The sequence below is a fragment of the Apis laboriosa genome, unplaced genomic scaffold (genome assembly GCF_014066325.1).
Source record: "Apis laboriosa isolate Shangri-la unplaced genomic scaffold, ASM1406632v1 scaffold12_cov154, whole genome shotgun sequence".
NCBI classification, from domain to species: Eukaryota; Metazoa; Arthropoda; class Insecta; order Hymenoptera; family Apidae; genus Apis; species Apis laboriosa.
In genome coordinates, this window is record NW_025221207.1 from 4,880,441 (window position 1) to 4,898,691 (window position 18,251).

At 30.1% G+C, this 18,251-nt stretch overlaps 2 protein-coding genes across 17 annotated transcripts in view; one reads left to right on the forward strand and one right to left on the reverse strand.

The window, feature by feature from the left end:
* Nucleotides 1–261: 261 nt before the first annotated feature.
* Nucleotides 262–18,251, forward strand: part of LOC122720393 (KH domain-containing, RNA-binding, signal transduction-associated protein 2-like) — a 106,511-nt gene continuing 88,521 nt past the window's right edge. For 3 of the 7 annotated variants that reach the window (XM_043947090.1, XM_043947093.1, XM_043947091.1), the window contains exons 1-8: nt 262–588; nt 1,490–1,611; nt 1,702–1,818; nt 2,032–2,344; nt 2,416–2,530; nt 2,595–2,714; nt 3,013–3,113; nt 6,263–6,369. In XM_043947090.1, coding sequence (XP_043803025.1) covers nt 384–588; nt 1,490–1,611; nt 1,702–1,818; nt 2,032–2,344; nt 2,416–2,530; nt 2,595–2,714; nt 3,013–3,113; nt 6,263–6,270 — 1,101 coding nt within the window. In that variant the 5' untranslated portion in view covers nt 262–383 and the 3' untranslated portion in view covers nt 6,271–6,369. Of the gene's footprint in view, nt 589–1,489; nt 1,612–1,701; nt 1,819–2,031; nt 2,345–2,415; nt 2,531–2,594; nt 2,715–3,012; nt 3,114–3,947; nt 5,407–6,262; nt 6,370–6,668; nt 6,934–18,251 lie in introns of those variants that run through there. The other 4 variants (XM_043947095.1, XM_043947092.1, XM_043947088.1 and 1 more) reach the window with 4 other exon arrangements.
* LOC122720392 (transcription factor AP-2-epsilon) overlaps nt 8,100–18,251 on the reverse strand; it is a 236,919-nt gene continuing 226,767 nt past the window's right edge. For all 10 annotated transcript variants that reach the window (XM_043947085.1, XM_043947084.1, XM_043947082.1 and 7 more), the window contains 3 exons: nt 12,790–12,931; nt 12,466–12,637; nt 8,100–12,236 (listed from right to left, as the gene is read on the reverse strand). In XM_043947085.1, coding sequence (XP_043803020.1) covers nt 12,099–12,236; nt 12,466–12,637; nt 12,790–12,931 — 452 coding nt within the window. In that variant the 3' untranslated portion in view covers nt 8,100–12,098. The remainder of the gene's footprint in view (nt 12,237–12,465; nt 12,638–12,789; nt 12,932–18,251) is intronic.

The window sequence follows — 18,251 nt, forward strand, 5'->3', positions numbered from 1 at the left end:
TATTTTTAATAACTATTAAATTTTATTTTTTTATAGTCATATATTTATACATACATATACTTTAATTTATATAATAAATGATAAATTTTTTTTCATTATAAATATTTTCTAAAAATATTTTTTAATAAAATAAAAAATTGTGATTTATTATAAAAATATTTAAATTTATAATATAGATATAGATATATAAATAATTTACACATGCATATACGCCTTAAGGTTAGTTGGAAGTGGAAGAGTCAGCGTTCAGCCATTGCAAATTGCAACTCTGTTCCAAAGACGCGTTGTGCGCGAATGATTTATTCCATTTAATTATTTAATTAATAGAATTATTATTTTTTCGTTTGATATCGTTAGAACCATCTAATAAAATAGTGATAATCATGAGCGATCGACCAAGTAATGGTGAATTTAAGTATAAAAGGGATGAAAACTCTGATTCGGAGGCAAAAACATCGTCGGAAAAGGAACGTGATGAAAAGAAGTATCAAGTTGACAAAGCCGGAGAATATGTTCGAGAACTTTTACAAGAAAAAGTTGAATTGGATTCGCAGAAATGGCCTAATGCAACGAGACTAATTGATCAAGGTAAATATGACTGTTATATTATTGTTTTTATTCATTGTTTTTTAATCATTTTTATTATTTGTAATGCGACTGTTTATGTTTCGTTTGTTGCTTGTATATTTATTTTTGTGATTTGTTGATATAACTTCTTGTTGCGCAGTTTTTTTTTTGCTTTGAAATCAAATTGATTGATGGTTAAGGTTAGACTAATATGTAAACGAAAACGAATTATAATTTAATTAATTTTTTTTTAAATTTTTTCTATTACCTATTTGTACTATATTATTAATTTATGCATTATTAGATTAATCATTTTAGAAATTTATATTATTAGTTGTGTAATATTTATAAATACAAAATATTTAATAATAGTTGCTAATTATAAAATAGATTAATAAAATAGTTATTAATTATTTTATTAAAATAGTTTATATTAAAATAAATAATATAATTTTTTGTAATATATGAATTTTTCAAAATAGAATATATTTAATTTAAATAATAAATATTAATGTTAATTTAAATTTAATATTAAACCATTATATGTTAAGTTATTATATCTTTATGTATTTTTATATTGTTTTAATATTGCTTTAATATTTATATGTATATATATAATATGTATATAAAAATATATAAAAAATTCATTAATATTTTAAATGTATATTATAATTTTATAAATTATATTATAATATTACTATAATTATTAATATTTAAATAATTGTTATTATGATTTTCAATTTTTTTAAAATTTAATTTGTAATTTAATTTTTTATAAATAAATATTATTTTATAATTAATTTATTAGTTATGATAAAATAAAAAGTATAATTTATATTATAAAATATTATAATTATAAATACTAAATTAATATCACATATTAATATATGAAAAATTTAAAAATGATTATTTTATTCTGTAGAAATTCAAAAAACTCAAGCTATTGGCAAACCAGTAAGGGATCCGAAATATGTGGATATTTATCGTGAAAAACCAATTCGAGTTTCGGTTAAAGTATTGGTGCCCGTTCGGGAACATCCAAAGGTAGTTGTGTTTTGTTATAAATTAAATAATTTAGATGAATATACAGATAAATATAAATTTATACGTTGAAATATTTTGAACTATTTGCAGTTTAATTTTGTTGGAAAATTATTGGGACCGAAAGGTAATTCTATGAAACGTTTGCAAGAAGAAACAATGTGTAAAATGGCAGTATTAGGAAGAGGATCCATGAAAGATCGTCAAAAAGTAATTTTATGTTAAGAATTTGTAATTTTTATTTGATTTAGGTTTTTTATTCATATCTCCACTTTATGTTCCTCTACTTATTTAATTATTTTTAATAAAGTAATTAATTTTATATTTATTATATTACTTTTAACTTATATTGATAAATATGTAATGTGCATAATAATGCACATAAATACATAGAATTTTTTGTATATTTATTCTATGATATAGGAAGAAGAATATCGTATGTCTCTGGATCCGAAATATGCTCATCTTTCGGATGATTTACATGTTGAAATAACAGCACTCGCACCTCCGGCGGAAGCTTATGCTCGTATTGCATTTGCGTTAGCCGAAGTTCGGAAATATTTGATCCCAGATAATAATGACAATATACGTCAAGAGCAAATGCGCGAAATGGAAATGAATATGGCAGATGATCCAACGAGTAATGACGATAGAAGGCCTTCTGTCAGAGGTGTACCAGGTGCTGGTGGAATATTAAGACCATCCACAAGACCAACAATGCAACGATCTTCGCGAGGTTGGCAATATTTTTTCCAATTATTAGGCTTTTAAAAAAGAAAAGAAGGTTCTTATTTTTTTTTATTTTAGCGGCAATACTTCCACCGCCTTCTAGCCGGGGACCAATTACACGTCCTGTATCAGCAAAAAGTAAAGTTTTTTCTATTTTAGATCGTGCAAGAGTCGCCATGGATCAGAGTTATGGGTGAGTTTTTAATTAATCATATAAAAAATATTGTATTGAATTTATAACATTGTATTGTGAATAGTTATGAAACTGCTACTCCGCCTCCAAGTAACCGTGTTGGAACTCATCATGATTATGATTATCACACATCAACGAGCAGTAGTAGCCGATATGGAGATCGACATTATACATCAACGTCAGGGTAAGTATAGTCGATATTTTTATCAAAAAGAATTATTTATTGATATATTTATTGACAATCCATTCTTATCTATTACTTATTTTGATTTTCCATATCTATATATTATATTTTTATACATAACATTATAATTATATTTAAGGCGTATTAATATTCAATTATTTCATATTTATTTTCGTAATTGATTTTTTTTGATTAACATTTTTTTTTTAATTTCTAATTTTTAAAAAAATTTTTTTTAATTTGTAAAACAGAATAACGTAGCTTTTCATTTTACATTGTATTTTTATATATCATTTAGAGATGATATGTATCCTTCCTCGAGGTACGCAACTTACGAATACGAAGATGATACTGTGCCACATTCTTCTCACAATTACTACGAAACATCAGAATATCCAGGTAATATAATTCTCATTTCACATTTTTTTTAACATAAAATTTTAACATATAAATAAATAAAAATTATCATAAACATATGTATCATAAACGCATGTGTGATATACAGAGGATAACATAATAAGATTAAAGTTAAAATATTTTAGATTTAAATTATATATAGACAAATTCTTACTGAACTATTATCTATAAATATTAAATTTGAATTTGAATTAAATATAAAGAGTTGATAAAAAAAGTCAAAGCATGAAATATTTAATAAAATTGGTTTAATAAGCTATGTTAATATAAAAAGCTTTAAACAGAAATTTAAATATTATCAGAATTCTAAAAAACATCAATAATATGATTTCTAGTTATAATAACTAATTCTTGTAATTCTGAATAATATATAACAATTTTATATTTATATTAAAATTTAAATGATTTAATAGAAATATTAAGATCGATTTTTTTCACAAAAAATCTAGAAATTTTATATTTCTACATAAAATAATACGCGAATAAAAATTAATATTCTTAATTGAAAATAATTTCTACCAACTATTTAAAATTGAAATATCTTTTTCCACATCGAATTTAAAGATTTCCCTATAATATCCTATACTAAATAAATATGGAATGGCTTTGCATAATAACGTGATATTAGCTAAATTATTTATCAATTCTGATTCGCAATAATTTTCTTCTTAAAACTTTATAAATAATATAATGCTCTCGCTTCGTGTAGTATATACTTAGGAAATTATCCGATTAATATATATATATATACTATATCGTGGTGGTGCACTAATTTAATAAAAATAATGCAAATGAATAACTCCATAAAATTCGCAGAGGAATCATCGAGCCGCGCATGGAAATCGTACAAGACGACAACGACATCGGGCTCAAGCTCGCGCTACCGCAACGCCCCGTATTCACGACCTTCCAAGTAAAAATCCATATAAAAAAAAAAAAACCACCCAAATATTTTCTTAATTTTTATCACATCCAAATAATTCCTGCATTATAAAGCGAAACAACGATCTTTCCTTTTTCTAACTTTATTGTTTCTCATAATCCTAAACTGTTGACATATAATTTTCGTAACAAACAATAACTTGGTGCCAGAGATGTCAAACCTATATAAAAAAAAAAAACTAAAATCATTTTTTAAATGAAATCAGACGCAAGAAGTGATTGTGGTAAATGATACTATGATTTTTTACCATGTAGTAATGATAAAACAAAACAGATATAACGTAACTGCCATTACAAATTCGATTCCTCGAAGTTTTGCTTAAAAGAAAACTTCCGATTGACCGGTATTTTTTTCTTTTGGAATAAGATTCTCGTTATTCTCCTCAATGAAAGATACTTTGACGCTTGCGGATTTTTTGCTTGTTCTTTTTATTTCCATTATATACAATTTTCCGAGTCAATGGTGTAACGAAGCTAATGTAATTTTTAATCAATTACTTGTAGCTATTGAATAAACACCAAGACATGTAATTATGAAAACTTTAATCAAAGCGTTTCCGCGATTTCGATAGAATTTATATCTCGAATGTTCATATGTAATATTAACTCCGTAGAAATTCTGAATCGATTTCCATCATAATCTTTGATTTTCTATGAAAGTATTAGAAAAAGAGATAAAATCATACGTTCCTTCAAATCCTTTCCCCTCCTGAAAAAAAAATGTCACGTCAGAGTGGAAGGCTAGAGGACCAAGAGGATCAGTGGAACGAGACAAGTAAAATTCTTAAATAAAAAAAAAAAAAAAAAAAGCGTCGGAGCTGTGTTACATTTTTCTAGAAATCAAATTTATCTTTTTTTATATCGATTCATTTCATACGCGAAATCTTAATTTTTTTTTTTCTTTTTTTTAAATAGATAATTGCATATAATAAAGTCAATATGAAACTATAAATTACGTACTATGTACGTAAATGAAAGATTTGTAAATATCTTTGAGAATTTTTAACTTTTATATATATATATATATTTTTTTTTTTTCTTTCTTTTTTATTTCATTTTTCCTTTAGATAGATATCTATTCTTTGGTTTTAATATGTCAAGTTTTCTAAATATTGAAAAATACATAGCTCAGACAGTCGTGTGCGTTATAATAAATTAGTAATATGTATCTAAAATAGAAAATAAAATATTGTAAATGACATCCAATGGCAGATGATCACATATAAATTAATATTAAATAAGTTGCATATAGTGATGCGAATTATATCGTAATTCATTTAATATTAATATGTATAGTATTTACGTGAATAAAAAAACAGAATAATAATAAAAATAACGTGTTGAGAATTTAAAATGGCATAAATAAATGTTAAAGAGTACGTGTATAGTAACATGTGCAAAATATGTGAAGTGAAAAATCGTACAGCTTATAAAGATTCAATAGTTATAATATTATATTAAAAAAAAAGAAAATTGTAATCTTAAGATCTTATAATATAAGAATACAAAAAAAAAAAAAAAAAAAAAAATGATAAAATAACTTGTCCATAACTTATAAACATTTTCCCGTTTTTAAAATAATTATCTGTTTTCTGCTATATATTTACATATGTATGTAATTCTCTTAAACTGAAATAAATAAGAAATATAATAGCGCTATATAATAAGCATTTGAAAAGCTTTAAATCAAAATCCTAATCAATAGCATTATAACATGGACAAAAATAATGAAATGTTTTTAGACCTAATACATAATATTAATATATTCAGAAATTCATAAAAATATCTATTCATCGATATACTAGTAATTTTTATTTAATGTGTTTGTTTTAAACCAACCATGGAATGTTAATTAATGTTAAGAAATCTTGTCAAAAAAATATAATAAACTACATTTAATTTTCCTTAAATGTTTGAATGTGTCTTAATTACGTTAATATAATATAAGCAACAATAAAATTTAAAATATTTATTATATTTGCTAAATATTAAACACGTGTTAATTTGTATTAAACTTAAAAAATTTGCAAATTATTTACAGTTTTATTAGTAATAAATTTGTGAAAAAATACAGAATAACAGTGTTAATCTATTATTACACATATTTTTAATTTAATCTGATTGAAGTTTCATTTTAAAGTATTTAAAACATTTACTTCTAACATATTTTTTTCATGTATCCTTCTTAGGTGTATAGAGGAATACAGAAGATTGTATGGGAACAAGTTTTCATGGATTGAAATATTTTAATCTCCTGTTTCTCTATTCAGCGGAGTTTGAAGTGCCTTAAAATCATGTGAGTATAATTTCATTATTATGAAATAACTTTAATTTATTAGTTTAAAAAATACTTTATCATATGAAGTGATGAAATAACTTTACATTTATAAAAAATTATTAATTTTATTTATTTATATATGTTATCTCAAGGTATATAGATTAAAGCTTTTACTTTTTGTTTTTGGAAATTGCATTAATATTTATTAAAGCATAGATAAAACAGTTTTAATTTAGTGACAAAAGCATCAAATTTTGATTTGCATGTTTAATTTAATTTGCTTCCTTTGTTAGTTTATGTTAAAATCTATGAGATAGTAAGATTTTTTTTCAGGCAATGGGATGTACAGACTATGCACAATTATAATTACGTCAGTTGAAGAAATAATGGAATTTAACTATTAAACAATGACTGGTATGGTAAAATACAAGATACATATTTTAAATATCCTCAAAGTTCAATGTCGGTTCACAATACTTCCAATGCAATAGACAAGATTTTAAAAAATATTTATTCTGTGTATTTTTGTGATTTTATAAACTGTTAAAAAATAGAATTAAAAATAATTAATGATATAAAAAATAGTTTACAAAATGATAATTTTATTAGATCTTTCAATTAGATTTAATTGATGTCAATAAAATATAATCTTATTCATTTTCATCTAATTTAAACTCTTTATGATAATATATAAATAACTTAATATTTAAGTCGTTTAAACTTTCGAATAAAATGAAAATCTTCATTTCATTTTAATAATATTTTAGAAGTATAAATTTAACTTCTCATTTCATAACATAGTAGCATAAATGTATATTATACGGATATGTATCCGTTATCTAGAATAAAAAGATTCAATTTAAAATAAATATCGAAAATAAGGATGGAGTGAATATTAATCTTTATTTTGTGAAGAATGACAAAAATAATAAGGTTATTATTTTAGTTTATATTTGAATTTTCCGCGCAATATATGAAATTATAATTTGTTCCGGCAGATGGCGCAAGTTGCAGTTCGCTACCAAAATGGCGTCTGTAAACGCGGTGTGTACGAAGTAAATTGAAATATTTATTCTGTTTTCTGTGTAAAAGGTTTTAATTAATATTTAAGAATAGTTTAGAAGTATCTAGAAAGTAAGTGGAGATAAAGTGTAAATTTTTATTGTGTATCAAGATGATTAGCGAAGTGAGAATAACGTTTAACTTGCATGGTTTGGCGCGCTTCATCCATTCACAGCTATAGGTATGTACTATTTGAAATCGATATTGATATTTGAAGATTATTAGAAACATATATTGTACATTTGAATTTTCATATTTTTGTGTTAATATTTTTGAAATAAATTATTACCAAATGAAAACTTTTGAACGATTCTCATATTTTACATTGACAAGTAATTTATTATTTTATATATTTTGATATTTTGAGCTTAACGTTCGAATTAGTTTTCATTTCAATTATTTTTACAATTTTATATAACAGATTTTTTATTTCTTTTCTTAATTATATTTCTATTTATAATTATGTTTTCTTAATATCATATTACTTTGTCGATTATTATTAAATATTTATTTTTTTTTACAAAAACAAAATAATTGTTCATTTCTAGTTTTTTTTTTTTAAATAGATAAAATATTTTGTAATTTTTTTAAAAATTCATTATCACAAATTCTTGGCTTAAAATGTTAAATCATTAAAACCCACTTTAAATGATTAAATAGGATTATACTGAACATAAGTGTATAAATTGCTTAGAAACAATATTCTTATTTATTTATCACACACCAATATACAAAAATGAACTGTATAATCAATATCAGAATATAATATACTACGAAATTCAAATATATTTAATAAAGATATATCTGAGTATCTTACAAGATTAGAATGATGCTTCAACTTCGAACAAAAATGGTCTACAACATTCTTTGCAGTTGGCACAGAAATTCTGGTAGAAAAACGTTTTTCTACGGTCGCTCTAAGGATTATAAATAAGTATTAATTTACGGGACCTTACGTTCTAACAAGTCGCCTAAGTATTCGTGAATGAAAATAAGGGGATTCAAGGATTTTTCTCTGTCTTTTTTCTCTAACTTTTTACCGTCTCTTTTCATTTTCATTTTCTAACTAAACTCACGGCGTTGGTCTCGATACTCGAGGAAAAATGTTTTCCTATTTTTTCATAACTTTTTTTTTCTGCTTCTTAATTTTTTTTCATTGAAGAAAATTGCGGTCAAAGTAGTACGCAACGTCGTAAGGGGAAAAAATGACGTGTTCATCGTTGCAAATAAAATTTGTCGACGCGATAAAACTTTGATAACTATTCGTAACTAGCGTTTGGTTGCTTCGAATAAAGTTCGATGGTGCGCGTCTCCGGTAAACGAAAAGTCTGGTGTGTGGCGCCATCTACAACCGCGCTAGTACCTATGAAAAAACATGGAATGATAATAGTAATTTTAGTGTCTTTTTTTTTTTTTTTTTTTTTTTTTTTTTCCTTCCTTTCGTTCTTGCCTTGTTCGGTTTATGCCTTAGTAATATTACGATTATATCACAAGAAAGATTCAAATACTCTGTACATAATATCCCGGAACGCGAGACGTTCGATCAGGTTTCTTAATCTTACATTTACATACGCCTAAGATTTAATTACAAAGTTAGATATGTCTCAGGTTCACCTGGTATTGTACTTCAACGCAATTTCTCGTGCTTCCACTCTGCATTTGTTCTCCCTATCTTTTCCCCTCCTTACACGAAACTTTTCGAGTAACCTCGATACCATTTGATCGAGATCTCTTTTTTTCTCTCACGATATTTTCTTTCGCGATTCTCACGAAATAAAAGTTCGAAACGTATTTTCTAAAATTCGAACGATGTTCGTCCGATTTAGATATTTTCGGCTACTCGCTTCTAATCGTCGATAGATCTTACATTTCTAAACTCGATATCGTTAATTGGCACATCTCAAATGGCAACTTTCGTATTGGCACGATTAAAATGATCCTTAGAGTTTTTGTCTTCTTTTTCCTTTTTTTTTTTTCTCTCTCTTTTTCTCAATTTGTTGACACCGATGATCGCACACACGCTGTATGTGAACAAAATTTTTAGAGAAATAGTAACAAGAAGTAAAATATGTAATTAAAAATTTCGTCGTTAAATTCGCTTTCGACGGTTAAATTTTTGAGATTAACGATTAGATGAATCCATGTAACGTATTAACGCGGCACGAACGAAGATAACTCAATCGACGTTGTTCAATAACGATTTCGAAATTACATATGTCACTCGTTTATTCGATCTATCCGTCATACCGTGATATTATATTGAATTTATGCTACAAATCTATGAAACATTACATTACACGAAATGGAACAATCGAGCGTAATAACAAAGCATCGAAATATTGTCCGAGAATTGCAACTTTAAGCATAACGGTGATCATAAAAGATTCTCGATTGAAATCATTGTTCAACTGATCGAATCGCTAATAGAAAGTGCTTGGAGAGCGTAATTCGCACGGTGTGTCATCAACTATTCCAGCTATTCGAGAAGAAAATCTTTTTATTACGTGGAATGAATCGTGAATCGAACTCGATCGAAATTCGAGCATATGGAAAACTATTACGTATCGTAAATTCCTAATTCGCTACCACGGAATCGTTCGAAAATTCGGTGTCGTCGTGATGAATCTGATTATAACAATCGATCATTGCGATGAACAAACGATTATTGGAATTGATATCGTTCATCGTCCCTCGTTATTTTGATTCAAATAAAACTTGCTCGTCTATTTAATAAAGATAAAGATTCTAAATTAATACTTTTCTTTTTTTTTTTTTTTTAAGCCTCGGACGGCTGTTGCACGTGTGAATTCTCACTTTTTTTTTCTTTCTCGTTTGTTCGTTGTGACCCCTTTTTTTTTTTCTTTTTTTTTTTTAATCTCGCACGATGCGATCGAGATCGTATGCTCTTACATTCTCAATGGATAATTGATTCGCAGATATTCTAACGAGAGATTAAAAAGATATAATAATATAATGATATAAAACATAATTTAATGACCGAGTCCACAATTAGAAGTTTTATGTCAAATCATGGATATCGATATTTTTTTTCGATGATAAAATCGTAAGATTATATTTAAAAAAAATAACGTAATGTTCATTTATGTTTACGAGAAAACATACAACTTCAAAGACGAAGCGAACATGAATATGGAACGATCGTTGTATATCGCGTTCATATTTTAAATGTTAAATTATTCCACGCGTGATGGACTCGGTCAATCATAGACAGAAGTGTGGTCCATAAGACGCAAACCGATTTACAATCGTTTGTAAAATCGTTAAATTATAAATTGTACGCGATATAGAGAGCAATATATCACTATGCTGACAATATTAATGCTTACGTACACAGCGTCGTAATCGATACTTACTGCGCGTATGTCGGACGCTCGGTAATGAGCAAAGAGTAGCAGATGCTTGAGCAATATATAAATAGTCGAAAAATTATACGAAGAGAAAATAAAATGTTGCTGTCAGAACTGCTGTTTTCGTCGCTGTTACCTCTGTGCGCGCTCTCGATTATCGATCGATTCGAGTTACAAAGAGGGGGACACAAAGATCAAGGCATTCGAATACGAAACATATCTTTCCGTATTTCTCCCGTTTTATATATATATATATAGATTTCTTGAATTTCTTAGCCATCGTTCGAATTTTACATCGTGTTCCCATTATATTTCCCTATTATACAATTATTACATCGTGAAATTTGTAAAAATCACCGTTTTAAAATCGATTGCACAAACGTTTGGAACTATCACTAAAAAAAAAAAGAACTATCACAAGTGATACGCAACGCGCGTATAAATATTTCGGGGATCGTTTCTCGAAACGATCGCACGTGATAGAAAACGTACCGCGAGAAAAGCAAGCGGGGGAAGACGCGAATGAAATTTGTCGATCTTTTGCGCGCCACGACGATCGTATAGATCCCGTCGAATCGATCGATACGTTCCTTCTTCTCCTCGGGCACAGGCGCGTTATCAAACTGAATTGAAACAGGCAGTGGAAAGAACAAATCGATAACAATCACTCTTAATCGAGAGCACATTCTCGTTGTTGATAAACGCGAATCTCGCGTGTGGTTCCTTCGATACACGTAGCATCGTTCATTTGTTTCCTGACTGTCGTCGAACCAAGAGGGAACGAAGCATAGCAATATCTCGTTTATTATCCCATTGCCGATCGTTTCGACTCGATCTTGTCTCTTCTTGTTGAGCGAGGCTCACCACGAGGCTCTCGTTCGATTTAATCGACTAACAGAGATTGCACATTTCTCGTGACTTCTTTGTCATTCATTTACCTAGAACACTTTCGACCAGCCAACCTCAGCGAACACGGATATCCGCGAGCACGTAGACATTCTCGAGAATAGAATAGATCTCTCCTCCCTGTATTTCTTTCACTACATTTTCTCCCCACTTTCTTTCTTTCTTTTTTTTCGATTTCTTTCTTTTTTTTCTTTTTTTCTTTTTTTTTTTTTTTTTTTTNNNTTTTTTTTTTTTTGATTATTACAACGGAGCTCGTGGGTGGAGCGCGGACATACGTGTCGTCTCAGTGGTCCATCAGAAGCTGTTCGCGATTAGGATAGAGAAAAAGAGAAAGCTCGCGAAAGCTCAGTTGTACGGCCAGGAGTGCCTAATTGAAGTGACCACGTTGGAGGTAGGCGGGTCATCTGGGCGTCACTTCTTCATGTCGTTCATCAACGTGCCGTCCTTGCTCTTGTTCGTGTCGAGGCTCGACTGCTGACTACTTGTCACGCCGCTTCCGTTGCCTGGATACATCTTCTCCAGATGATTCAGGGATTCGCTTAGGAACTTCTGTAACGAATAATTTCGAATTAATCGGTTAACGCGGAGGAATTCATGAATTTTGCTCTATTTTTTACTTTGGATTATATCGTAGCAACGATTCGCAACCTGTAGATCGTGATTGAATTGCGAAAAAAAAAAAAATAGTTAGAAAATTGATTACTATTTTTATTAAGCGACATCTTTCGTTCTTATTAAAAAAATTTAATTTCAAGTTTAGAAATATAGATGGCAGTACCTGTATTGCCGTAAGAGCGGCTACGATTGCAGGGCTTCCGAATCCGTGTGATATGAGAGAGAAATGTGTTAGGTGTCTCTGTATGCTTGGATCGAGGATGTGTTGCGGCCGTGTGTTGCAAAGTGGCGATCTGTCTTGATTCAAAAGATCCATCAGCTCTTTGGTGATTTGTCTGAAAGAGGAAATCTCAGATTTTAAATCTCAATTTCGATTAAACTCGATATCTATATATTCGAGCTCCCCATATATATTTCATAATTAACGAGAAATACGAATTATCTCGATATCTCTCGCCATTGTCCATCCATGGAAATAAATTCTTACTTGGTGGCATGAAGAAGTTCTTTTCTCCTGTAGGAATCTTGCGGTTCGCAATGCTGCCGACTGAGGTATTCGGCAACTTGTTTCGCAGGGAATTCGGTTTCGCATACGTAGCCGAAGTCTCTGGCAAGGTGAATGGCTTCTCCTGGAAAGAGAAAGAAAGGAAAAAAATAAAAATAAAATAAAATAAATGAAAGGAGAATAAAATGAACTTGTTATGGGATAACTTCAATTACGCAACCCATCATATCGAAATGCGTGAACTTTTTTATCGCTCATTTACGATTCAATGGGACGAGAATTTGTATACAAATTCTTTTTATCTCTTTTCATCCATTAAAATTATCTCGTACGTATTAACGTATTTTCTTTATATACTTCTTTCATTTTATGGGTTATTTTAAACACTCTAGATTCCTCCGAATAACGATACCTTACGTAAAACGAACCATTTTTAACCGAACCGAAAGTTAATACATATTGTTAATTGATTGAGAAAATTTATACCGTCGTCATCTTTTAATTTATTACATCCTCGATCGTAGAAAATTATTCATTACTATTATTCTCAAATACATTTTATTTTTATTACAAAATAACATCATCATCATCATCATCATTAATGAATTATTAAATTTAATATATACGTACAATCTCTCAACGTGCAAATTTTTCATCAATCGAAAGATCCAACGCTAGAAATCCGTTCTTATGGGTTAAAACAACCTTAGCCATTTCGCGCGTGCCAAGTTACAAGATTGTTCTCTAGCGGAGGAACTAATTTACGATAATGAAACAGCATACGTGCTTTCTCTCGAGCACGTGGTCCGTTTCTCCCCTTTCGGAACAATTCCCCTTCATCCGTCACCATTTCTCTCTTACTCCCTCTTACTGTCTCTGTCCCCCGCACCCCTTTCTCTCCCTCTCCCGATGATGGCAGGTAATTAGGTACCTACAAGCAGGGTCTCGTGCAAGATGGAAGCGAGCCCGCTGGGCTCTATTATCGACAACCGAGCAAAACCACCCGCAGGCCTGCCGGGTTTCGTCCTTACGAGAGATCGAGAACACGGTCCCGAGAGCCATCCGCAGTTAACGAATTATCCAATTTCGCGGACTCCACCGTTTCTTCCTTTTTCGCGCGGGTGAAAAGTATGCAAAATTATCCTGATTTATAATTGCATTCCCTCTTCTTAAGCTCGAAAATTTTCGAAAGTGGCTCGGTATTTGGAATTTTCAATTCGATCGATCGGTTCGAGGATAAGGAGTTCGAGGATTCAAAAATTGGAAGCTTTTCAATTGTTAGATTTAATTCGTTTAATTCGTATATTTTATTTTTTTCAGTTCGCTTTCTTCTTTTCACGGGGATAGTTTAAAATGTTTCTTCGATTGCATTGCTACTTTGTGATCAGTTATCGTTGATATTTCATAATTCAATTTCGTATAATGTTATATTATATCCAATATTAATTCTCTATATCGCGTTACGTAAATTGTATAGGAGAAATTATTATTTAATGCTGGAAGAGGCAATAGTTTAAGAATGTTTATACATATATTTCCTATGTCTAATGTAAATTGCAACGGCGCGAATTGCTCGAAACAAACGAATCGAAAATCTTGCAAAACTGTTTCGCAATCGATAATAATTTACATAATCCCTCGCGATACTTTTTTGCGTCTCGATATCAATCACAATTACGACGCGTAATTCCTCAAATTGCATTTCTCCCATCGATTGTTGCCAAATTCAAAAGAAAAATTTCCTCTTATTTCTTCTTCAAATAAAAAAAAAAAAAAAAANAAAAAAAAAAAAAGAAGAAGGAAAAAAGGAATATCAGCAATAAATTATTCTAACCATATATTACTTTTTGCATATCGTTGCAATAAAACTTTCTAAACCAATAAGAAATAATAAAACACCTAAAATAACACGATGAGAAAAAAATTTCTCATCGTAAACTCCATTGTCAACATTTACAACTCCTTTTCAATATAACCATCCTTTCTTATAAAATCTTACAAATCCACGGAATCGATAGTTTCGCATTTGAACAAAACGTATACCATCGAACTCGAAATATTAATTAATGTTTCCGCAGATAGAAGATTCTACGATTCGCTTTGGCAACGATTTTTTTCTCTTTGCTTTCCCCCCCCGATAAAATATCCGATGTAATAATCCCCTCATTGTCGGTGGCCACCGTTGTAAAAGCATAGTTTACAACTGTGCACAAGCCGTGTAAACTCGAAAGGAGGATCGGTCGTCTCCGAGCGAGGCCGAGAATTAAACGCGTGTCACCAACAACCGACTATCGACGATCTAATCGTGAACGCAAGTCGCGCTAGTTTCTGCACGATGCACGTACAAAGTGCAACAGGTCGTTCCAACTAGCTTTTAGTACCGTCCACGATGTACTGCTGATTTGCATACGAGCTCGTAACGCGTCGCGTTCGTTTCATAACTTCTTTTAATTTCCTTTTAACATGAATTGATATTTCTGTCACGTTTCGTAGGCCGAGATCCGCGAGTTTTTTACGTGTACACGTTGTATGCGTTGTGCACACGTGGGATTAGTTAATCGGGATATCGTTAAGAGATCGTTAAGATCGTTCCTTTTTATGGGACGCGGTAATAGAACTTTTCTTATGAAAATCTTTTATATAAGTTGCCCTTTGATCTGTCGTGTCTTCTCAGTTGGAGGTATTGTTGCGAGGCGGTGTGCGTATTTATTGCGACGTTTAGATCAGAAGATATATGCAGATGTTACGCGATTGCACGTAATAACTGTTGATTCGATATTTCAGAGAAAATATCGCACAGTTTTTAGAGATCTATGAATTTATTGTACATCACATTGCTTTCTTACAATTTTAGATGTAAATTATAATTTTTGTATAAAATTAATTTATAAAATATTTATAAATTAATTTATAAATTATAAAATTAATATAAAAGTGGACTTAAATTAATTGCAATGGGGGAATAGTGAAAAATGTTACAAATGCTCAATTATTGGTCAGCTTGTATACTTGTCTTCGAGATCTGGAGATCATCATTTTGAATATTTAATAATTTTCGAAATATTTTGAGAGGAAATAAAGATAAAACATTTCTGCGTATATTCTGTTTACTTTGAATTATTATCTTAGTTTCTATTTCAATTATGCTCCATTTAATTCAGAAGCATCTTGGATTAGTTTTAAAATGAAGATTGATATTTATATTTTTCATTATTATATCACGTTGATTTTTCGATTGAACGAATGACGTACATAGTAAAGTCATCAAGCGAAAAAAATAATCGTTAATTCACGAGTCACGTTGCTGATTCGTTCTCTCCCGAGTATTCACGTGTACCAATCTGCAATTCGCATCTGCAATCACCTTCGACCAATCTGTGGTCCTCATCTGCATTGCATTGAGTTGTCTCGTTGCACGTCTTTATCATAGATTATCATTACGATAGATTGTTCTCCTTTGAAACATTGGATATTTTTCAAGCGATTGGTAACAGATAATATGAAAACGAGTTTTTAACTATTAACATGATTACTTAATTTATTTCTATGTATCGATAACGCATAATTGCTGATCGAATTTTTCCTTTTTTTCTTTTTTTTTTTTTTACATGCATCGAGAAATAATTTTCTAACGTGTGTATCTACGATGCGTTTTGAAGGAAATAATGTAACGATAAAACAGATGATATCACCAATTTTTTTTAAAATTAAAACGATCATATTGTACATTATAAATACTACTTGTAAAACAGAGAAGAGAATAATTCATCTCTAGTTATGTAAAATATTTCTACGAGATAGCGAATGGATAATAATTATTCATTATTCATTAAATTTTCTTAGAATCAAGAAAGAAACGAAAATCATACGAATTATTAACCTTACTTAAGAAAGATTTCGATAGTTTCTTAATAAGAATGACGAAAGAATATATGAAAGAAGAAAAAATTCGAACGCGAATCGTTACTTCCCCTTAGTATTTATATATATTTAAACACGTCGTTTCTTCGTTAAATTACATAATTATCTCATTCGGTATTCTCTGGTGTGTTCTTTTCTTTTTTTCTTTTTTACGCTCGTCCTGAATTTTTACGACGGCGGTGTCGAGGAACGGTAAACGGTGTCGATGGATGGCATTCGATGGATGTTCGTATAATCGATAAGTCTACCCTGGATGATCAATCTTTGAGAGCGACCGCAAATTATGCTCGGCTGTAATGTGTCTCGATAATCGAAATCTGGGGAAGGATTTCGGGGAGGGGGGAGGGGATCCTCTTCCGTGTATCTCGAGACACCGGTGTTCAGATAGCTTTGAGTATGCTTGCGGTTTCACCGGTGTGTCGAAACCCACCCGATTGCGATCGATACACAGAAAATATGTAGACGCGTCGATGTGTATATACACGGTGTTCTGATTTCATATTTATACCGTCGGTTATGTACACATGGTAATGACTCGAATATTTTTCTTCTTCGAATATTTTTGTCAATGATTTTTAATATGGAATCGTTTAAAGCGAGGAATTGAGGAGCTTGTGCTGTAAAAAAAAAAAAAAAAGAAAAGAAAACGTTGTAAATTTTCAATTTTATTCGAACATAGTAAACTTTCATTTCAGGAGAAAGATTTAAGATTTGTAAAATTTAGGAGGAGAATTTAAAATTGATCATGTCTTGGTTCGAGATTTCAAAGATTGATATGGATCAATGATATTAAAAATTGCTCGAAATCGTGAAATTACGAATTTTAATTTTAAATAACGTTAGATGTTCGATTATATTTATCTAAAATCGGGGAAAATAACATTGTTGGAATTTATCGTAAGTAATCGCGATGAGTAAGGCGGAGACAAGAGCAGAAACGAGCTTTCGTCATGCGTACACAACCGAGATGTTGCGTCACATGCACGGCAACCAGACACGAATTTACGCATGAATCACGCACAGGTATACGTTAATCGTACACGGCCAAAGTATACCTATACACCTGGCGCGTTTACGTCCTCCTTCGAGAGGAGGTTCCCACACTTTCGCTGCACACCACCACCACCTCTTTCAACGGCTATCATGCGTGTTGTACCCGCACGTATCTGTTAGACACACGTGGGTATTTCGAAATATTATATCATTCGACGAATTTGACTTTCCTCGAGCACTGTTCTAAAATTTAACAAAAGTGTGCGTATATTTCAGATTGATCGATTGCATATAGTTGTCTTATTGTAATTTCGAATTTATATTTATCTCCACGATGCACGAAGATAAGATTTTCGTTGGCGAAATTCTTCACGATTTCGATCGATCGTCTATCGATCATATTGTAAAACTTCACGCGTAATTTATTTTCCGTTACGAACAAGTGAAATCGTATTTCAGTAATTGTTTTATTAGGCAATCAAGAGAGTTAATGTTTCTTTTCTATGAAATCATCGATAGTTCAGGAATGA